At 38.4% G+C, this 24,771-nt stretch overlaps 1 protein-coding gene across 1 annotated transcript in view; it reads right to left on the reverse strand.

Annotated features, from left to right (window-relative positions):
* NOTCH2 (notch receptor 2) overlaps window positions 1-24,771 on the reverse strand; it is a 137,372-nt gene that overhangs the window by 61,434 nt on the left and 51,167 nt on the right. Inside the window, exons 3-5 of the mRNA XM_063104308.1 lie at window positions 18,630-18,904; window positions 15,742-16,077; window positions 6,004-6,126 (exon numbers count right to left, since the gene is read on the reverse strand). Coding sequence (XP_062960378.1) covers window positions 6,004-6,126; window positions 15,742-16,077; window positions 18,630-18,904 — 734 coding nt within the window. The remainder of the gene's footprint in view (window positions 1-6,003; window positions 6,127-15,741; window positions 16,078-18,629; window positions 18,905-24,771) is intronic.

The following is a 24,771-nucleotide window of genomic DNA, read 5'->3' on the forward strand; positions in this document are numbered from 1 at the left end:
TTAAAATAGGTCATAGGAATGCCAAAATAAGTAAGACCAGTTCCCAATCTTCCAGAGGCACATAGTCTATTAGGCAAGTTGAGCATATAAACCAGTAAGAGCAGTAAAATATAATAGGAGCTGTAACAAAGGCATGCAGAGGTGAGTCAAGGGCAATCTTATAATGCTGCATCCCTTTGACTCAGTGATGCTATCATAGCAGAGCTCTCTTCCTAGCTCTCATACCTCCCCTTTTCTCATCTTCCTTCTTTGGATCCCTTCCTCATCCATTTTCTTCAGTGTGGACACTTCTCAGACTTCAGGATCAAACCCTCTGTTCTTCTCACTCCCTACATTTTCCCTCACAGACTTGACATATTCCCATGGTAACCATAAAAGACTCAAAATAAAGGTAGCTCCTACCTATATTCTGATCTCCTGTGTCTTACTGCTGAATGTTTTCCACTTGGACAACTCACCTCAAACTTACCAACATCTCTACACTATTTCTCTGTCTCTGCCAATCATCCCCACATTTCCCATTACTCAAGATTCAAAATGAAAGCTAACATCTTCTCAATCCACCTCTTCGCCACCAAGTACTTAGATGGTTCCCAATTCCTTTCCATGCTTCTTTCAAATTCACATTCATTCATACTTTCTACTTCCTATAGTGGTTATGTACAGACTTTCATATTTCACCCTAGTGAATTTTACCACTCTTTAAAGACAGGAATTAATTTTTTCTTTTTTGTGTCTCTTTTACCATCTAGCACAGTATACTGGATGTTATGGTTAACTGTTCCATAACTATGTGCAATTGAACCTACTTACAACCATTCCATGGGGGCGTAAATAGCCATGAACTTAAACTGGATCTTGCCTGTAATATAGCCAAAGCTAGATACTGAGTCACGGACCACAAAGTCAGGAAAGATCCTTCAGTCTCACCTACTGCATTCTGTGGGGCTATTCTATCCACTCACCCCTGCTTCTACCAGCATAGCCCCTAATCAGCTCTGGTACCCCTGGGATAAAAGTGCTTCAGGTTAGCACTCTGGCAGTCTTCCCAACTGACAGGAAACTGAAAATGGGGGGCAAAATCCCAGAGAACAGGCTTATTATCAAGTCTTCATGATCAAATTGGCAGAGAAATTGAAATGTGAGATGCATTTTCCCATTTCTCCATGCAGAATATAAATAAGAATACCTTTGCAGTCCCAGATATAATTAGTTTCTCAACCAAAACACTCCATCACTATAGTTTTTAAAAACAAAAAACAGAAGTGGTTGAGAAAAGGCTCATCCTACAGTACAACTTGTTACCAACTATTGGTTGAACTGAAACACAGACATCTAATTCAAAATCAAAATACCACCACTCCCAGACACAAGGAGCTCATACACAAACTATGTCATATGCACTTGCTGATACATGCCAAACATTTCTACTGAAATTGAAGCAACTGACAGCAATGGGAATTTTAACTGACTCTTCAGGCTCATCAAGCTACAAAGGAGAGCTGAGAGAAAATCTGGTCAGTTTTATTTGACCCATATCTACCTAACTTCATTGTTCACTTCTGCTTAATGTCCCAAAGCACTACTCCAAGCCCAAGCTGAAATTACATTTCTGGATTAATAGCAACTGCAGGAAAATAAATCACATCTGCCCCAGGAGTGAACCCAAAACCAAAAGCAGCCACAGAGAGGAATTTGTGAGTTGAGCTTAGAGTCAACTTTAATACTACGGAAATGAACCTTTAAAAAGAAAATTCAAATAACAATCTATGTAGACAAAACATTAATCTACACTGCTCTAATAAATTTTGGAGCCTTTTAAAACTTTTTTTTCCTTAAATGGATATCTGCTAGAGCAGAACTACTCTGATAAGATGGCTTGGGGCCAAATACAGTACAGTAAAGACATTTGTGCTCTATCTTCATCAAACCCCATAGGTATATTTCCATTTCCTAAAGGAACATCCAGTTATTCAGACATCTCTAGAAAAGATTCCTATGAAGAAGTAAACCATCTGCACACCCCCACACCCCCAACACCAATTTCTGTTTTCCACTTGTTATTAAGCTAGCCCAGGAGAACAGTAGTTTTTGAAGGCACAAACAAATACTATTTATATAGCCATGCTAGGCAGAAAGGCTCTGAATTGGGCTACAACGTAGTTCTGCCAATAGGTCATGAAACCACACCAGAATAAGGCCAACATACTCTCTTCTAGTGAGGCCAGCACAAGGCCTCCTCTGTGGATGGCTACAGCCTACCCTTCTACATGTCTAGAGTAGTAGTATTCAGTAGAAATATAATGGGAAACAAAGATGTAATTTTAAATTTTCCAGTGGTCACTTGAAAAAAAGAAAGAGCAGGTGAAATTAATTTTAAGATTATAGTTTATTTAATTCAGTGTACCTAAAACATTATCATTTTAGCATCTAATCAATATTTAAACATTATTAATAAGATATTTTACTTTTTTTTCCCAAAGTCTTCATAATCAGATATTTTACAGTTACAACACATCTCATTCCATACCAGCCACATTTCAGATGCTCAACAGCAAGATGTGACTTGTGGCCACCATATTGAACAGCACGAATCTAGAATGTTTATCAGGTTTGCTGAATAAATTAAAAGATCAAAAAGCTTTTTATTATACTATTGATTCTCCCAATATCCCATTGAAGCAAGTAAGAGATATTAGTTTCATGGGCAGCAAATAAAGCTTTCTGAGAAAAGGAAGCTGGCTTATTTACCCCAAATCAAATCATGAATAGAGCTGGAAAATTTTCTGCTCATCTTCAAGTTTAGAACTTGCTACAAAAGACCAAGCCTTTTATGTATGTGCAGTCACAAAACCAAACCTATCAGACTATTCTCACTAAAAAGATGGCAAATTTCCAAATCTCCATCTATTTAAATTTAATGCCCAGTTTTTTCAGCCATATAATCCCACCCATTCCTTTTCGGATAGCTGGCAACTTTGTCTCCTCTCCTGCTAGCCTACTCAAACCCTTTCTTTTCCATTTTGTTAAAAGCCAGACCAAACAGTTCACATTTCAACTCTACAGCTGGAAATTGTAAAGGAAATTCTGAACAAAGTATAAGGTTCTCAGGTATAGTGAACAAAACACCAAACTGAATATAAAACATTCACATATATTAACTTCTAACTTCAAAGTAACCAGCCAGATTCTTAAAAAGGAAAAACAATCACCAAATCTTACAATAATAAAACTATAAATTGGACTTTCGATCTATTACAATGACCCAAAGCTCTTAAAAAATAAAAAAGACAACTCAAAGAATCAATTTGATTAAAAAAAAAAAAGACCACAGATTAGAGCACAGTTACAATTCAAACCCTAACCCAACCACTATGTGCCTTGGGTAAATTTTTTAACCCTGTCAAATATGCTTCATCATCTGTAAAAAGGATATTTAGTAGACTCTACCCCTAAATAGCTATAGAAAAGATTACACAAAATAAAACATTGTATTTGGGTGCTAATAAATGTTACTTAACTCCTAGACCCTAGACCCATTCATTTCTTTAATTTGTGTAGAGCAGAAATTACTAACCTGAATTTATAGCTCTAATATCAATAGAAATAGAAACACTATGACACAAAATTTTCTTTCTGTTCTCTTCAGAATGGGGTAAGGGCTGGGATGGTAAAAAGCTCAGCTACATGCTACTGAAAACAAAGGTCTGTAAAGCATGCTAGTAACTTCTGTTATCAGCAGTTCAACCACCCCCTAACTCAGTACCTCCCTCACATCACGCATGTAACAATGTCAGTATTAAGGTGGTGAGCGCTATCATAGAAGAACGCAGGGAGTATTAAGGGAGTCCAGGCAAAACACTTAGCACATCCTGGAGAGATGTCAGGGAAGGCTTCCTGAAGGAGTACTCACTTGATCTGAGTCAAGCAGGCAAAAAATGGTGAGGAAAACAGGGAGAGGAGTGGAAAAGGAAAACCTAGAAAAAAGGAAAACCTAGAAAAAGTGTGAATAAAGACAGGATATGGAACAATACACAGTAGATACAGGAGAACTGAGAGCAGTTCTACAGCCAGAATATGAAGTGCTGTTGGGTGCATGAGGAGAAGACAGGAGAAGCAGACAGTGCTGTGGCCATGAAGGGCTTCACACAACAGAGGAAGGACCTTGGACTTTATCCTGTTGATGACGGGCAGGGGCAAAAAACAAGGCTTGTCACTGGAAATCAAAGAATTGGCACGAGTGAAAAAGAGGAAGGAAACCTGTGGTGGGAAACCAGACTGAGGGTCACTGTAAATGACAGACAACAGATCAAAAGGAATAAAAAGTGTTTCACTGAACTTATCCATTATTTCAGCCACCTTTTCTAGAAAATACAAAAGCACACAGAGAAAGAAACATTTTTCAATAGAAAAGAGGCATTTATTAAACAACCTGGGGAAAGAAATTTGGGTAAAATATCATTTCACTGGGAAACCTACTCTAATAGCAGACTATTCTACTTAGTATCAAAGCAGGAAACTGAGTGTGATATCAAAGAAAAACCAGCAACAAAATTACAATATCGTTCAATCTTTATTGGTATCACAAGCCTTAGTACTACCCAGAGTCACTCTCCCACAGGGCAAAAAGAGATTAGAACAGGGTCAAGCTCCTAATAAGTATCTCATCCTGCCCAATACTGTGAGGATCATTACAAAGAGAAGAAAATATTTTCAGTTATTATTTGTCATGTAATTAACTTTACAGTAATTTTTAAATTAAAAAAATGGCCTCCGAAAAATCTACCAGAAAAATGTCAAATGCTAGAGGAAGAGAGAATACAACAGAAAGAGCAGAGTGTTAGGAGTGAAGGTCTGGGATCAAGACACCATGAAAAAATTCTAGGGGAAGTCCAATTCTAGGGAAACCCAGTGGGAAAGTAGTAAAAGGGACAAGTTTGGGGATTAAGAGCAGAAATGTGTGTCCTTCCAGGAAATCATGTTACTGAAGTTTTAAATCCTTTTTACCTTTTTCTATTCATAGTCTACAGCTCTAAAGAGTATTCTAAATAATTAGATGCTAAAGATAAGGGAAAGCAATTCAGAGATGCTGAAGAATACTAGGCAGTAATGGCTGCAACGCAACATCAAGACTTCTTTGCAGGAGACAATCTGTCACTGGCACCATAGTTTCTTCTTACAACACAAACTCACTTCTTGGGTTTCCACATTAAATCAATCAATTTCCTCAAAAAGGCTCAGTTCTTAATTATCTCTACTTTCAGTAGATAAACAAATAGATATAAAGAGAAATTAGAACCAAATGTCTGCATAAGTTCACTCGACTTTCATCAATAAGTGAGAAACCCTCTTAAAACAATGTAAGAAACTTCCAAGAGGCTAAAAAATTAAGCAAGACTACTCTTCTAATGTCAGAGGCAGAAAAATCTATTTATATGGTATGCACAAAGGGATACAAGAAGGAAAAAAACATAAATGTAAGATGCACATCATAAAAACATCATCAAGACTCCTGCCCAGCCCTTTGCCTAGGCACGGGACGTGACAGGAAGATGGGACAGATTTCTGTCCATGAACAAACAATCTGCTCTGAACTCTTGTGGTCTGTACAATTTATTTTGGGATATAAGTATGTTTTTTCCTCTCAAACATTTATTAAGCATCTACTATGTTTCAGGTAACACACTGCTTTTCCCAGATAATCAGCTCAGGGTCTATCAGTAATGCTCTTCTCTGATATTTGCCATAACACCTAGCACAGTGCTGAGTTCAGAGTAGCCGCCCAATAATACCTTTGAAAATATGTCTTCTTCGAGTGAACACAGGAGAACATACAGGGTTAGCACTATACTCAACAATCTAACATGGAGATCCCTGCTCAGTTCACACACTGGTCCAAGAGCACCCCTAAGATAACTCATAAAAGGTGTCCACTTCAATAACAGTCTGCCTCTGGTGACCAATCCACAGCCCATTCTGGTAGATTCGCCACACTCTACATACCTGTCCACTGAGGGGGGCAGCGGCAATTGTATGTATTAACCCCGTCCACACAAACCCCTCCATTCTGACACTTGTGTTTAGGGCAGTCATCAATATTCCACTCACAAGTGCTCCCTTCAAAACCTGGAAAGAGAAGAACAAAAGAAAATCGTGAATTCTCATACAGAAGAAGTGCTCTGCTCTTCTCCCACAGGACATGGTCGTCAGAACAGATCTGCTTCATGATTTCAGTTAAAGAGACAGCAGCTGCCCAGCCCAGGACTCACCATATGAAAAATCCCCCTATCCTCTATCTTCTCTGGCCTCCAGCATAGCTAGACAGTGAAAGTGACTCATTATGCCAATGACATGCCTTCATAATTACCTCACAAGTATTTAAAAGTGTTTTCACAAAATAAAATCCCAGGGAAGATAAATGCCTACTTGGGACAGATACTCACTGGTTCTAAAAAACAGGGTATATTAGATTTTCCCCAGCTCCACACTAGACTAATGGGAAGAACAAATAAAAGATTACCTAATTAAATTTAAGTTCTTTTTATTTTTTTCTTGGGTGATTGCTCAAGGAGGCCTCCAAAACTAGGTAGGGAAGGGGAACAGAGGAAAAATATTGAACTTAATGTTTGACAATATGGGTCAAGTCTCAATCTTACCACCTACAAACTATCTAATACACAGTAAGTTACAAACTCTGAATCAGCTTCCTCGTCCGCAAAATGAGGCTGATTCCACTTGCCCAGACTGCCTTTCTAGATTATAATAAGTGCCACACCATGAATGAAGTGTGATACAAATGTTAAAAGCTATCTGAAAATGAGGTGTTATTACTACTAATTAAATTTACCAGCACTTCGAATTCTTCATGCTCCTCTCTACAGTTATAGCATTGCTTCCTTCCTCTTGATTTTTCCCTTTTATGAAAAATGAAACTAGCACACCAAACCCCACCCTAACTGCCTGAGCATGCCCCTCTGTAATTTATATATTAAGCTTCTTCCTTTCTCTTTCCTTGCTACCAAATCCCTCAGCTAATAAAACAGAAGACTACCAGCTTTCAAACAATAGAATGGTCAGTGAACATTCTCATACTTGAAATATAGTATGACTAAGTATTGGGACTCCTCAAAATATCCCTTAGGATTCCTCTCTCCCACTCAAAACATTTATTGGGTCTTACACTAGACACTGGGGATGTAAGAGTGAGCAAAAGAGACAAAGTCCTGGATTTCATGGCATTTACAGCTTGGGGGGTGGGACAGACATCAATCATACCTTGCTTTATTCATTCCTTACCACAAGATACTGTGGTAGTCTACATTTGCTCTGCTACACAGGAACAGGCTGGTTTCTCTGAATACAGTGGAGGTCACGAAAATGAGTATGAACCCAAAAAATTACCCAGAAATCAAAGGAAATCACTTCATGGAAGATGGAAATAACTGAAGGTTTGATCAAAGGGAATTATATTTTTCTAGGTATTTGGCACCCAGTCCATTCGAAGTGTTTAAGCCCACCCTTAATTTTGATCAAGAAAGTGAGGCCAAATCTACAGATCTACCAAGCAGCAGTCCCTGAATAACTGAGGTCTATGTTCCTAGTCTAGTGCTCTCCATGGAGATTTTCTTTAGAAAAGTTAAAGGTACAGTTTTAGATTGTGGGGGAATGGAGCATCTGGCCTACCACTGCCAGACCTTGTGTGGTCTGGTGGTGCACTGGAACTGGTGATGGTCATTCTCCCCTAACTTGATCTCTCTGGTGACTAAGACTAAACATCGTTGACTAGAGTGTCAGGGAGGTGGTAAAGCACTTGTAGGTAAGCTATAAGGAATAGAAACTGTAACTCTGACTTTATGTTAGCCAATGTTACAACTAACTGAATCTACTAACCATAGGAAAATTAAGAAAGCAGAAGCATTTCAGTATAACAACAATAGATAAGGAATAAAATGTTTTCTTTTTATGACTGATTGACTATTTTTTAGGTAATTCTTCCCTGTCAATAGCTATGTAGATAAGAAGACAGGTAGGTGAGAGAGTTAACTCATGGTTAAAAGCATGGCTTCTGGGGCCACCACTCAGGCTCAACTCTCAACCTTGCCATGCAATAGGTGAGTGAAAGTGGGCAAGATTCTTAAACTTTCTTTCCTCCTTGGGGGATTGGCAGGGCCTACCTCAAAGGGTTTTTGTAAAGATTAAATAAGTTAGATATAAAAAGCACTTAATTCAATAAATGGTGCTGGGAAAACTAAATATCCACACGCAAAATAATGAAGTAGGACCCCCTCCTCACACAAAAATTAACTCAAAATGGATCAGAGAGCTAAATGTAATAAGAGCTAAAATTATAAAACTCTTGAGGGGAAAAAAAAAAAAACAAAAAACAGGAATAAATCTTTGTAACTTGGGCTAAGCCAAGTTTTCTTAAATATGACCAAAAGCAGAAGCAACAAAAGAAAAAATAAATAAATTGGACTTTGTAAAATTAAAAACACTTGGGTTTCAAAGGATACCCTTAAGAAAATGAAGACAGCCCACAGAATGGAAGAAAATATTTGCAAATCATAAACCTGATTAGAGACTTGTATCTAGAATATATAAAGAACTCTTATAATTCAATAATAAAAAGACAAATAACACAATTATAAAATGGGTAAAGGATCTGAATAGACATTCTCCAAAGAAGATACACAATTGGCCAATAAGCACATGAAAAGATGTTCAACATCATCAGCCATCAAGGAAATGCACATCAAAACCACAATGAGATACCACTTCACATCCATTAGGATGGCTATAATCAAAAAGACAGATAATAACAAGTATTGACAAGGATATGGAGAAACTGGAACCCTCACACACTGCTGGTTAGAACATAAAATAGTGTAGCCACATCAGAATACAGTCTGGCAGTTCCTGAAAAGGTTGAACAGAGTTACCATATAACCCAGCAACTCTGCTCCCAGGTATATTCCTAAGAAAAATGAAAACATATGTCCACACAAAACTTGTACAAGAATGTTCACAGCAGCATTACTCATAAAAGCCAAAAAGTGGAAGCAATCCAAATGTCAATCCCCTGATGAATGGATAAATAAAGTATGGTAAATCCATACAGTGAAATATTATTCAGCCATGAAAAGGAATGGAGTATAATGGTACTTCAAGAGTTTATGGAAAAATAGAATTAAAAGATAACATGAATCTTTCCATGAATATTTTCCATGAACCTCATATTGACTCGTACTACAATATGAATAAACTTTGAAAACATTATGCTAAGTGAAAGAAGCCAGTCACAAATGACTACATATTATTTGTTTCCATTTATATGAAATGTCTAGCATAGGCAAAGAGATAGAAAGTAGATCAGTAGCTGCCTAGCATGGGAGGGAGTTGAGAGGAATGGAGAGTGACCGGTAATGGGTACAGAGTTTCTTGTGGAGCATAAAAATATGCTAAAATTGACTGTGGTGGTAGTTGCACATAGCCATAAATATACTAAAAACCATTGAATTGTACATTTTAAAAGAGCAAATCGTAGGGTATGTAAATTATATCTCAATAAAGCTATTATAACTCATATAAGGGAGGGAAAGCACTTAAAACCATGCCTTACACATATTAGCTAATGTTATTATTTATCCACGGGATTATAGCATCCCTTTGAGATATCTATTCTAATGCTTTTATGTTACAGATGAAGAAGTTGAGGCTGACTCAACTTCTTCTTGAGCCACATGGCTGACTTTCCCAACATTATGGGGCTAGTACTAAACCAGAAACTTCACCCAGTTTTAGCCACTATGTTTTCTGGGACTCCAGAGTTCCCTTTCAACAATCTGAAAAACTGACCTTAGGTCAAAAGCTCCCATGTCTGAGAAAACTCAAGCCAAGTCAGTTCTCTTCCAAAGTTAAGACAGGATTTATGCTTTAAAAATAGAGATACAGAACTCTTTTTGGAAAGAGCTAGCAAATTCTTGTAAGAAACAGTCTACCCAAAGGTAGGGGGGAGTATAAGAATAAGTTAAAATGTAGTCACTTCTTAAAAACATATTTTAAGTTTTTAAGGGAAAGGGAAACAGACGAGTCTCCAGACCTGTGGGTGGGATGGGTGTAGCAGATTCACAGAGAGGCTCACATGACTGTACTAAAAGAAGTCTACTGCTTAAAGCCAATTTGCGTCCTTAAAAGGCCAAAAGGAGAGAAATTAAACTTAGAAGGAACATTTTAAGACTCTGCTGTTATAAAACCATGGGCCACTTAACTGATTAATGATGGCAGTGACGGTAGGAAGCACAAAAGAGCTTTTTGAACTTGTTATACCACACAGGGTACAGCATCTCTCAAGAGAACACCATATCTTTTTGTTTCCAGACCCTGGAAGGTGTGAGGGTTGAAAGGCTCAGTGGAAGGGAGCAAAGAAGAAAGCACAAAGGGGAACATGAGATGATACAACCAGGATTCTCTCAGGCTACGCTGAAAGTCCTCAGGAAAAGCTTCCATAAAAGATGGATGAAAGAGTGAGGGAAAAAACAGATACCTGGAACTGAAAAAAGGCAAAAAGATACAAGACTACCTTTTTTTCCCCCTGGGAAGAAGTCTGTCATAAAAGCAAACCTACTAAAATATGATTGGTATAATACCCTAGAAAATATCACATGCCCTTGAGTGTGAGCATGCAAAGGGTAATCCCTGCCCCATCCATGTCCAGCTGGTTTCCTTGGCACACGTCTTCTCCAGATGAGCCCAGATTAGCACACTGACCCCATGACTGATCCATGTATCCCCCACCCACCACCCACCCACCCAGGCTTGCTGTTCCCACCTGCCTCCCCTGATATCTCCCTAATGAGCTCCTCTTTTCTTCCAAACTTATCATCAAAACAGTTTATGAAATGAATGATCACAAAAAAATACTTCAGTACATTAAAAAAAACCTGTAGAATATAAAAATTCTCTTCTCTACTACATTTAATTCATTAATTCATTCATTTGTCAAATACTCATGTCTCAATTTTCTGCCAGGCACCATGTTGGGTACTAGGAGGGGAAATTAAAATGAGAGTGTCTTCTTGGAAAGATGAACAAATAAACAGTCAGTTTGGTAAGTGCTGTGCAAGAGGTGTGCAGGGTGCTAAGAGACCTTAGAGAATCTCTAATCCACATGGGAGGTAGGGAATACAGAAGGCACTTCAGTGAAATAGGTACCTTTGGCAAATCATAAAAGTTGGGGCAAGGTGAAAGAAAGCTGAGGTGGCAGCATGGGCAAGAGCACCAAGTGTGAGAGAACAGTAAGCACTTCCAGGAACGTCAGGTAAAACTGCACTTAGGGTCCAAACAAGTCAAAGGAGCTAAAATAATACACCCTAGAAAGTGGTATGATCATTTCTGCATCTGTTCCAGAGAAATCTGCCAAAATGTGATAAGTATAATGCCCAGGAGAACATCACATGCCCCTGAGTGTGAGAATGCAAGAGGGAATTATTTCTAACAGTTCTTAAGCTTGGCAACAACAGAGCAGACAAAAAAGCCACAAAATGTGCTTAAGCTTTATTTTAATGATACAGGGATATTACATGTAATCAGCCTGTGGAGTGCAGAGGTGGCTTACAAAAGACAAAATTTCATTGTTTGGAGAGGACAGATCCGACAGCTTTTTATGAAGTTTTAAAAAAAATCATAAAGGAATAAAGAGATGTGGGAGAGAAAGAAAAAGGAAAAGTACATCAAGGACTGTCCAATCCAGCTGCGAACTCACGCGTGATGGGTGAAACAGACTGAAAACAGCTCACTGTTTTCTGATTACTGTGCTACTTTATTAATATATCCACAAACACAAAAACAGCTAATTCATTCTCTCCCCATTGGTTGGCCCTACCCCAAAATACTAGGAGTCAATGATTCCATAACTTATTTTCATGCACTATTTTGTTCTTACATTAAAATTACTGTGGCTGGGTGTCCCTCCATCAGCTTCTACTAAAGACTTTACACAATGGACACTCATGAAGTGTCTGGATTATTAATAGTTGCTAATCCAAGGAGAAGATGAAATGTGGTTCCTTGATTTGATTCGGTGAGTTCCCTCTTGAAGATACTCTTTTTTCCTCCCTTTGTGGAGAAACATTTTTTTCTATGTCACACAAAGTGTGACAGTTTTTTTGCAGTTTTAATTCCCTCACCACGAGTCCTACAATAAATACTAAAATCAACTCACAGTGACTACAATACCCTTTGCAGGAAAAAAATTTTAACTTTAAGCATTTAAATATAATCACTAACTTAACATGGTGTTCACCAATTCTCAGAGTTGAAAAAGACTCCAAAATTATTCTTATCCAGAGTTAGCATAAAAGGACAAAAAAAAAAAAAAAAGAAGCCAAACTAAGTCTAGGATGCAAGACACCAGGAAGAAAATAAGACCAAAGTTACATTCTCAATAGTATGACATGATTAGTCAGTCAATAAATATTTGTGGGCCTATTATGTACCGGGCATTGTTTTTAGTTGTTTGGGATACCAAACAAACAAAACAAAACCAAAGATCCTAGCTTTCACTGTGAAGAGGGGAAGAGACAACAGAATTTGGAAATGGACAATAAACAGACAATAAACAATGGACATAATGAACTAAATTATACAGTACAAATTATACAGTTAGAAGATAAGAGTTACAGAAAAAGAAACAAAAAGTAGACCAGGCTCAATAACGAAGAAGGGGTGGAGGGACAGTTACAATTTTAAATAGGATGGTCAGGGTAGGCCGCAATTAGAAGTGCAAAGACTTGAAATGTGGCAGGAAGTGGCCATTTGGGAATAGCAGACTATCTTATCTTAGCAAGCTACTTTGCCTCCTTCTGACTTGGTTTCCCCATTTTTAAAACTGAAATAATGAATTCTCTTCAAATAAGGGTGCAATTCACATTGGGATGGTGACTATTATTTTAAATAACATTTTAGTCTCTTGAATAGTGTGGAGAGCCATGGAGAGAGGGGCAAGGAGAATGGTACTGCATTATGAAAAGGACTTTCTAAAAGAAAATAGTCTTAAGGCACTCACTCTTTCCTATGTGGAAGTAAATTAAATAGTTTCCAGACTTCACCTGGAATATAAGAACAATGAGCAGAAAAATCCCACAAATTATTTAACTACATATATATTACCAGTATCACTGCATCAACTATTGTTTTGAATTTTTTAATTTCCTTCTATATATTTGCGTAAGCTCAAGTCATCTGTTTTAGATCACAGGACCCTGCAAGGGAAGAAATGGTCTACTTAACTATTTTTAAACACTTGCACAATGTGCTACACAGGTTGATATGTAACAATACTATTTGATTATAATTAGGAGAATCTCATTTTTCCTTATAACATGAATTTTTTTTTAACCCAAACAGCTCAAAGCATTTATCAAAGTTTCAGACATCTTCAAAGCACTTGAGCAGTGCAGTAAGATGCACAAAGCACAAGCTTTGGAAACAATCTATCTCGGTTTCAGGACCCTGCCTAACCACATATCGCCTCGTTCAACTTTGGGTAAACCACTTAACATCTCCAAACTTCAGTTACTTCACATGGGAAAACTCAAAAAGTAATACCTGTCCCCAAGGTTTCTGTGTAATTGAGATAGTGGTTGCATAAGTACCTGGCACAGTGCCTGACTCATAAAAGTTATTAAATAAATGTTAGTTTTCTCTTCGCCAAATCTTCTCCCCACATCTTGATCCCCAGCACACACACACACACGTGCGCACACATACAGACTCGCACCGTCAGTGAGTAAATAAACATCTTGCTTTAAACTACAAGCAGAGCATAAAAGACAGCCAAGATCTCCTTACTCCACCCCACTGGCCCTGGCAGCCTCTCAGCTGCGGAATCCCTGGTTATTTCCTTTCTCAAGGAGGAGACACTATTCTAGTTTGACAGATCCTTTCCTGGACACACTCTCAGAATTCCCTAAGGATCTTATTGTGGCTGACGGATAACAATGCAGAGACTATGGGAGTGAATAATCACTCTCTCTCAGCTAAAAACTTCCTTTATTGACTTCTCTAACTTCCTGTCAATATTTTGCTGCCAAATCAACCTCTTGTTATAGGCAACTATTAAAAGTAATTTTCTTAAAACTGAGAAATGCATATAGTTTTCAATAATAAATCACACTAACTTCAATTACTAGCCACTGAGACTATTAGAATATTAGACTACTAGAATATTTGTAATACCAAAATATTTGCAAAATTAAATTGTTTACATTTCTATTTCTGTCTTTAACCCTTAAAATACAAACAAATACAGAAGTGAAGAAAGATATCTTTCAGTTATTCCTTCTACAAGATAATGAGGATAATAGAATATTATGTTAATAAACATTTATTTAGTACTAGAATAATAGCATTATCTTTTCCTCATTGAAAGAGAAACTAAAAGCAATACAATTAAATAATATTCTTGTGACTTAGTTAAATGAGATAAGATTTCCATTTCAATTATGTGGCAGTGTCTTGTATCACTATATCCCAAGCATATGGCACAGTGCCTAGAACACAGCAGTCAGTCAATAAATTTTTACCTAATAAAATTAATAAATTATCATTTAGTTTTATACTGAGGACCAAACTATGACCTTTAATCCCCAAAAGATAAAACACACAATCCCATTATATGTGAACCATATCATATCCATAACACCAGAATCTAAGATTCCCACTCTGAAAGAGTACTAGAACAACTTCTTTTTGAGGCAATTCTGCTTACTTAGCACATTATTCCCCCCTACAGTTTTTCTTCTTTTGTTTTTGTACTAAGGATATTTGTATAAAACAGGATCTTTGTTGCTTAGTAATTCATCTGTTCCAGCTGGTGGTGTTCTGTTCCCAATCAAAATTCTTGGTTTTCAGCCTCCTCATCATTTTTATAAGGAGTTTAGTGAAATGGCCAGGCTTGCTCCTTTCTCCCTCTCCATGGAACACTGGGCCCCAGCTCCCAGACATTGCTCCTCTTTTTGCTTTTATCTTGGGGTTATGTGTGTGCTCTAGCAGACTTGAACCAGTCAAGAGTATGACAAAGTATTGTGTCATGCATAGTCTCTCATACATCACCTATCAGAGCTCACCAAAAAGTTCTGATTAATTAACACCAGTTTCAAAATTCTCCAGCTTCAGGTCAGGGCAGCATTACTCCAAAGTCAGAAAGGATCCATGGGAGAGGGTTCTGAAGGCCAGTAGACCAGGGATACTCATGAAAGGGCAGGTTGGTGCATTTAGGTGGATAGGAAAATAACGAATTACCCTAACAGAGGCTAAAGCATCTAGGAAAGTTGATCACCTACTATTAGTATCAATTCAGTTTAAAGCATTTTATTAATCACATATACATATTTTCCAATGTCTAATTCTCATTGCATTCTTTTCCATTCTAGATTTGCCTGTCCCTTTCCCAGAGCTCTGTTTCTCTTATTTTCACTGTTTCTCCAAAAGGATGATAAACAATTTCCTAGCCACTCATCATCTTAAACTCTCACATGTTAAATTACCCCCTGCTCAGTTTATGGACCGCAGTGTGCCTATAAAACTCCTGCCTCACCAGCAACCCACTCCACACAAAATGCTCACTTCCCTTTTTCCCCCACTTTAGGATACTTCCTAAAGGAGCAATTGAGCCACATCCACTACCTTCCACTTGTGCTAGGGGTTTGCCCTCCAATCCCAGGACACTTGGGAGATCCTTACCTGGAAGGCAATTGCACTCAAAAGTGAAGTCACCAGTTTGCCGGCAGGTGCCTCCATTGACACAGGGAGAGGGCGCACAGGGCACATAGGGGCTGTCACAGTGCTGGCCTGTGAAGCCCTGGGGGCACTGACACTGGTAGGAGCCAGGCAGGTTGAGGCAGGTGCCACCATGCTGACAGAGTCCTGTAATGTCACACTCATTGACATCAGTCTCACACTTCTGCCCTGTGAAGCCTGAGAGGCATTTGCAGGAGAACAGGTTAGCCACTGTGGTACAGGTACTTCCATTTGCACAGGGATGAGACAGGCAGGCATCAGTCCATTGGCACAGCTTACCTAAAGGAAGGATAACAGAATTCAGTACTGCCCACAGAAATAGGAGCCAACCCCAACTTCAACACCCTCATCTCCCACCCAATAGGTGACATCAGAGAGCTCTTGCATGGAGAATCCCTAAGCTCTTTGAATTTTAAAGAAGACCAAATCAGAGCCTCCTCAAGATCAGCTGACACAGAGCACTCTCCAAAAACTCTCCAAGGCCCTCAGCCAAGACACAAAGACTCAGTGGGTACAGCATATGGAGAAGACTATGTCATTCATATGAAGCCAATCCTGCAGGATTCTATCAGTCTCTATGTCAAATAAAGGTCTGGATCCATCTACTCTCTCGCACCTCCTATCTTTGCATAAGTTGCTCCTCTGTTTAAAAGGCCATATTCCTTTTTGTTTACCTAGTGAACTCTCACCTTGAAAACTCTGCTCAAAATCACCTCTGTAAAATAAAGTCATCCTTAATGCCCCCTCACAAATACACACACACACACACACACACACACCCCAAGTTTACTATTTCCTTCTATTATACCACCTGTCACACTGGCAGGGGTCAGGTTCCCATAGTATGCTCTTAAACCATATCTGTTGAATGAATAAAAGGTATTAATATTTTCCACAATATATAGTTACTAAGTAATCTCAGGTGATAGAAACAAGTCCGTACTACTTCTGTTTACTTTAAACACAGCACACATGGACACATATATTTTGGAAGACATTAATTTATTACAGTCTTGCTATAGATATCACTTCAGTGTTTGAAGAGGATGTAGGATTTCTGGCTCCCTATACATCAAAAGAAATAGCTGTCGTTAGAACAGAGGCCTAGAAAGGTAATTCTCGTTAACTATCTCAGGTAGAAAAATACCAGCAGTAGCAGGAAGACTCTGACATGTTGAATCCTAAGGCATGACTCCAAGGGAAGCAAAGCAGATTCTTTGACATAGTAAGAGAGAGAAATACTCCCAGGGTCCTAGTAAATTTGGTATTTGTGCAGCTTTTTCTTTTTATTAGCCTAAGCCTTTAATTTTTTAAACTAAAGAGATGAGAACTCCCTGAATTTGTTAATACTCCAGTTGGCTGTCTAGGAGAAGATCCGAATCTTCGATCCCACAGAATAGTAAGCGAGAGACATTACAGCTTTTCTAAAAGGGGAAAAGAAGTAACACGTGAGCACAGTGAAGTGCTCTCTGCCTATTAAGAGATGTCAAAAATCACCACCTTTGTAAAGTCATCCTTAATGCCCCCCTCATACACACACAGAACCACCCCCCAAAGGAGAAAGATGCAATAAAAATTTGCACACAGCACATACATCTCAGAGCGCTAGGCAGAGAGAAAATAAAGTAACTGCAATTTTTCTTCCTATTTTTTCCTTCTTTCCACTAAGAGGTACCCATAGGGGAGAAGAGATGTAAATGGCAACCATGGATATCAGAGTATTTGTGCACAACTGAAACAGAAAGGACCCTGAACTTGGTTTTCCATATATATTATGCCTAGGCACAAACTTACAGCCTCTGCTTCTTCATCCACAAGTGGAGATGAGATAATAAGGTCCGACTAGGGAAGACACAGGACTGACAAAAAAAACCCAAAAGGATGAACTTGACCTGTGATGATTCCTAAAGTGATAGACAAAAGTGTCAAATGCATTAAGATGATCAGAACCCAGCACGACAACAAAAAGAGATCTTTCTAATGGCAAAGGGAACCGTTTCAGAGTGACATTTTAATTATGAGTAGCAGAGGAAAATACGAGTAGACAGGTGAGAGGTAATTCAGAGGTTGGGCTGGTGACTGAGTTTAGATGAGGTTAGGACAAGGGAGAGGGAGTTTCTAGCTTGGGTATTCAGAGTATACATTGGTGTTATTTATTTACAACAACATACTGAGTCTGAGGTACTTGCAGAATTCTCCAGGTGAACGTGCAGTGGACAGTGAGAAATAGGAGCCTGAATATCAGGGTGGGGCTGAAGTAAAAGAGATGACCATGAGGATCATCAGCAACCGATGAAGATAACGACAGCAGAAGCAGCTAAAGATGGTAAGATTCCCTACGGAGAGCTGGAATGTGGCTCAAAAGTAGGCTCAAAATGGTGTTCCAAGGAACACAAAAATTTAATGGATAAGAACAAGGTAATGAAGAGGTAAAAGGAACAATCAGAATTCAGAAAACCAGATAAGCCAGTGCCCTGAATGCTTAGGGAGAGATTTCAAGAAGCAAGTAATCAACAGCATCACCAGCTTTTCTTCTGCTAACAGTGTCTTTCCTTTAGTGAAGTAATTCTGATACCCAATCCTGACATACATACTGTAAACAATCAATTACTTCTAAGGACTTGACCCTTTTTCTTTCTCCTTCTCTGCCCCTTAAAACTCCCAAAAGAAAGTTACAGATTGTAGTCTGGAGCATTACAGTTCCTTATCATAATGTTAAATGTGCACCAAAGTTAGGGGACCCTTAAGAGAGAGACACCCAGATCTAAAAGATGCTAAACAAAGATACCTACTGAGAGTAGGAAAGTATGGGCTTGAGTCCAATTTGTTACCTGTAAAACCAACTTGGCAGATGCACTCATAGGTATCTGGGCTGAGCATGTGGCAGGTTCCTCCATTCAGACAGGTTCCTCCTTGTGTTCCTCTAGACACAAGGCAGGGGTTAGAGGTTGAGTACTGGCAGTCCTCCCCTGTGAACCCTGGGGCACAAAGGCATGTAGCTTTCCCCAACATGGCCTGGGCCACACAGGTCCCGCTATTCTGGCAGCGGTTCTTCTCACAGGGGTCTCGATGTTGACAATATTCTCCTAAGAAGCCCTCTGGACATCTGTATGGAAAAGAGAAGAGTCCATGAAAACATCTGACTTCCTATAAGTCCAAAAACTTATATTAAGACAATGTAGTCCATTCAAGAAAACACTAGCCTGTGAATCAAGAGACCTGAGGTACAACCCATAAAACTGCCTCACTTTAGGAAAAAAATGAATGCTTAGAGAACTTAACCACATACTCCTATGTCCTTCTGACTCTTGGCAGGTGAGGGAATACCAGGAGGATGAACTAGTAGGGTCTGCCATGTTCAGTCAGCATGACCCTTTCTCAAAGGCAATGTATACCATAGCTTTTTTCATGTAGGTACAGGGCTGGGAAGGTGTAACGTCATCTTTTTGTAGAGCATTGTTCATACATGTCTGCTTAAATTCATTAACTTTCTCATTTTGACTAAGCCATTTGATAGGATTAAGACGTTCACATTATAATGCATGGACTTGACCCTCTTATCCCCTCCAATTTAAAATATATAAGACATCATGTGCTTTTTCTCAATTAAGCATTGAGAAATAGTAAGTTCTTCTTTCTCTTATTTCCAATGAAACATCAACTGGCCTATACCTAGCTTTCTAGGTTATGTTCAGGTGGTTGAGACTACAACAGAGAAAGGAAAAGGAGGTGCAAGAATTGAAAAGGGTTTAAAGGGACATTTTAAAATCTGTTATAAGTAGCAGGCAGCTTTTTTAACAAATAAAAAGGCACAAAATATAATTAAAATAACATAAAATACCTGAGGTACTATATAAACACCAAAGTGAAGGAGGGAAACAATTCAAGAATAACATTCCATGACATTTTCCACATTTAAGTCTTTGAGGAATCTTTTTATATGCCACCCTTGATTCATAAGATACACAACCACCCCAAATTTTGTGCAATATTTGATAATTTTCTCTAAACAGCATCAAAAAGGCATAGGAAGTCTCCATTTTCATAACAAAAAGGTTGTTTTAAATGGGACCTCTAAGAAACACTTAAAAAGAACAGAGACTTTTATTTTAACTCTAAATTTTGCTATTTGGCTGACGCACAGATATTTGGTTCAACCTATTTATTCATTTTACTTTTTGGAAGATAGAAAGTGCCATGAATAGCTTTATTGGAACATAACCATGCTCACCCATTTACAGATTGTCTATGGCCACTTTTATGCTACAACTACTGAGATGAGTAGTTGCAATGAGCTACTTGGCCTGCAAAAATATTTACTATCTGGTGCTTTACAGAAAAAGTTTGATAATCCCTGAGTAGAGAATATATGAAGCTTAATTCTATAAAAAAAAAATCCGATATGCTTATTAATAATGATGTTAATGATGATGAAGAAGAATGTTCTCTTATAAGCTTCCTCAAAGAATATTAAACTCATAACATTCATTTATTCATGCAACAAACATTTAGTAAGTACCTATTATGTGCCAGGCATTTTTCAAGGACTAGGAAAATCCTTGCACTCATGAAGATTAAATTTTAGTTTCCTTGACTGAGACAACCTTTACACTATATTCCTATAATCACATAATTTCATTACTGAACCATACCTCAGAAGCCAACTGGTCTGAATACCTACAGCACTGATAAGGACACCAAAGCTAACTAACCTGCCCCAAGTTTGTCACCTATGAATCTAACTATTTCCCTCAGTTCTGCATTATTTAAACAGTATCCCCATCTTCACCAAGATCTTTCAACAAAATAGCACTGAACTAAAGCATACTACTAAGTCTTACCCCAAATCTAGTACCTATTTTGTCAGCTCTATCATCCTAACTGGACCAGCATCCTATCCACACTTCTCCATAAGGACAGCCTGGAAATTCTTTGATGAAATTAAGCATACTACTTAAACAATAATCTTTCTCAAGCATAATTTTGATCATGTCTCTCCTGCTCAGAAACTAGCATTAGTGCCAAGCCTTTCAAACCCAAGTTTCATAGCATCTCTGACCTGCTTATCTGCCCCACTCCTACCATCTAACCAGCTTAGTAATGCATAACTCAAACTCTCCAGACTATTTCCACAATCTTATCTACTGTCCCCCCGCATAAAAATCTTATTTCTAATTTCCAGTGAGAAATATTATACTTCCCTTCTGATATGTCTCCAATTTATGTTCCTTTCTTCCATGCTCCTTTCAAAGATGTGCTTAAAACCTCCAGTAAGCCTCCAGTAAGTCCTCCAGTAAGCCTCCTCCAAACCATCCATCCAACAGTAGGCACAGGGCCCTGTCATGCACTGCATTGTTTCTACTGGTATGGCTCTTCTTCACTTGAGCCATCATTATGCCTCTCCTTAGCCTCTCTCAAACTCTCATTTAAATAGATTTCTAGAGAAGACCATGTCTTGAGCCCGTGGCGCAGTTTCCTTGAATATCATGAGCATCTAAGTCCCACTAAGCAAATGGTTCTAAAGCAGGTTAAATTTCATATGATGGATAGTCAGTTTCTCAATTCAAATCTGCTACAAAACCCCCTAAGACACAGGTCAAATCAACCCTAAGAGTCATCCTGAAGTACAAGATTATGCTTCATACCAAGGAAGCTACGCAGAATCAGGGACATGGGAAGAAGTGGGGAGTAACAGGTGAGAGAGCCAGAAATAAAGGACCCCTGTTTCCTAAGTCAGATCTTTCAACTTCACAAATCCCTGTTCAACTGTAATAGAAGGACATTATATATCCTGTTAGTCTGAGTAGAAAGTAAGATTCTCTCCCTGAAAACAAAAGCTTAAATAGCTCTCTTCTTGAGATAACTCAAGTCAAGTTTGGTTAGAGGCTGGACACATGACTAGATAACACCCAAGTTCCCTCACAAATCTGTAATTCTATTAAGTTAGTACAAATATTGGAAAATAGTTACTTCTTGAACTAAATGTGCATGTACAAAGTTTTCTAAGAAATAACCAAGTAAATCTAACAGCTGCCTTTCATTTCCAAAATTATTTGAATGCCTCCCTCCTGCAGATAACTTACCAATTATTTTAGCAGATCTCTCAGTGACTTCCTTCTATTCTATCCCTCTTCTTTATCTTTAGAATCAAAGAATATAGTTCACAGGTGAGGCTGTGACTACAGGGAAAGTTTTGCGGGACTTTTTCCCTATAAAATAATTATATTAAGTAATCTAAATACTTATATCTGTACAGATGATTTTTTTCTTTAAAAATCTGCCATTTCTGACATACAGGTCCACTTTTTCATTGTTACTATCCAAACACATATATGGGGGATGGATGAAGGTGGGGGAAGGAGTGAGGAAAAGAGAAAATCAGGGGATTCCTCCTAACAGAACTAGAAAACATTCCATTAGAAAGGATATCCATCTAGTCCCCCCTCACTAAAATACATGAAAACCAGACCCTACCTCTCACATATCACCAGCAGCCTGGATTAATTTACATGTAGCCACTTTACAGATTGCAATGAAGCTGGGATTTGAACAGCAATTCCAATCTATCTGGCAATGGCTACATTTCAGGATCAGTCTCCCTAGTAATAAAGAACAGAAAAATTTGTTCTTTCAAGTTTCCTAAGTGAATAGCCACTCTTCTAGAGAAAAGCTTAAAACAGTGTAGCAGCTTGTGTCAGCTCCAAGATGACTGAAGTGTGAGCAGGAAATAAGCCCCTTTTCCAAATAAAAGCCAGCATCCTCTCTCCTTATTTTCTCCACTGAATGTTCTGTATCAGCAGGGTGAGCCCAAATTGCATCCAGGGCTTTGCTGTAGCTCTGTCTATAGCTTTTTTAGCAAAAATTTGGCCATTAAAAACAACAACAACAAAGCAAAACTCCACCACAAACGACAAGAAGAAAAAGAGAGGCATGATTTATAAAACAGCTATTTCAAAATCATGATTTTTTAAAAACTATACAGAATGTGGAACGAAAGGGAAAAAAAGTCTCATGTGGGTTGCATCGGCACTGCAGCTGCTCCTCATTAAATCTCCTCTTTACTCCCTCTGGGCTAGTTTCCAGCAGAAAATTCTTTAAACAGAACTGTGCTTTCAACCTACTTTCTTCTTGCTCTGGGCCTCTCAGTCCCCCAATCCGCAGTGGAAGACTGCCCTAGCTGAGCTCTAGAGGGGAGAGCTGTTGTTAAGGTAAATGAGGTAAGGGCAGGGGAAAAGAACTAACAAAACCCAGAAACCAAATTAAGCATCGGTCACTAACAAAGGTCTGCAGTTTGAAAAGGTCCCAAATCGGTCTGTTCTTTCCTGTGACCATAATGCCAGCTTAGTTTCCTGCCCTCCTCCCTTCTTCCCCCTGTTAAAGTAGATAAAAATAATTGCTAACAGCCAAGGCTCGCTGTAACCAGTGAAAGTTCCTATGTAACATTCAATTCCCAGGGCTCTGGTTACAAACTTGTAGGTGACCCGGAGCCTACAGAATCAAGTCTAAACTCCTAGACTGGCATTCAAGAGGCCCTACTTACTTACTGGTCTAACCTCATCATCCCCTTCCCCCCAGTATGTCCAGTCTGATGTCTCATCAGATTGTCAACTTCTTAATTTTATAACTCTGTATAAAGGTAACTAACTGAGTTATGCTAATTACTGACTTTTTTAAAAAAAAATGTGAAGACTGTTAGTTAACTTCCTGGCAAAGAGGGTAAGAAAAGGGAAGAAGCTCTGTCATGCTGACTTCTTGCCAGTTCCACTCCCACCCCTCTTCCCCCAAAGAAAGAGAAAAAAAAGGAAACAATATAGCTTACTCAGCAAGTAGGAAAAACAAAATGAAAATTTAAAAAGTATTAGGGTATAGCATATAGCTCAGAACTAGGCTATTTGTGGTAAAACACACTTTCTAAGGCTTTGCTAGCTTGATGTAAAGGAAACAAAGACAATAAGTCTCTCTCTCTCACACACACACATACATACACACATACACACATCTTTTTATCACAACTAATACACAAAGACTACCAAATACAGCAGGGCAGCAGCACATTTTTCTACTATGTAAATTCAGCTTCCTGGACAGAACGTTTCTGCTTTTCTTGTAGAAGTATTTCAGAAAATGTTAATCTTGGTTCCCACATTAGGCTGAATGCTTCCAAATTAAAAGTTTCCCACAGGAAAAGAACTTCATGGGGAATTGCAAGGGTGGGAATTATCTTCTGAAACTCCACCTCACTTGGTTTTGCGTGTGTTCAGGTTTTTCGTTCCCTCATCTGAATAAAACAATAAACACACACTGATTTTAATAAATCCAAACCAAAAAGAAGTTGAGGTGGTACAGGCTTCAAAGCTGTTAATCACAGCATCATTCATCTTCATCGGAGACTGCAAAATCAGTAACCACTGCAATGGGAAACAATGCTTTATTTACACAAGAACTTTGCAAACACCCTTATCTTCCAGTTTATAGTCTGGTTTCATTTATCAGAACTCAAAAGCTGAACTGAGCTTCTAGTCTCTTCAATCTTCACTTGAAAGCCTGTGTAGGAGCACACAAACAGTGTTGAAAGACATATGTCGCTGCTATAACAGAAGGTGGTCTCTGTCTTCTAGTGCACAATCAGTACCTTACCATATTTTACTTCACTGGACCCAGAGAAACTATCTACTTGTGATTAAAACATGACAAACACACCCTAAACATGAGTTTACAAAAAGCACCCTTCAGAGTAATAAACAAATATGAATGAGTTAAGCCAGTTGTTCCCAAGCTATGGACTACAGAGTTATCATAAGGGGTCAGCAATCCTTATAAATCACACTCTAAACTACTCAATAATTTCTTATCTATATTTAAATATATGCAGACACTGTTATGATTATTGTAATATAGAAGTATATTAAATGGTTCTTGAATTCTCAGTAGATTTTGGCATTACACATTGTATTCAAACAGACTGAGAAATGG

This window comes from Cynocephalus volans, chromosome 8, assembly GCF_027409185.1.
Source record: "Cynocephalus volans isolate mCynVol1 chromosome 8, mCynVol1.pri, whole genome shotgun sequence".
NCBI classification, from domain to species: domain Eukaryota; kingdom Metazoa; phylum Chordata; class Mammalia; order Dermoptera; family Cynocephalidae; genus Cynocephalus; species Cynocephalus volans.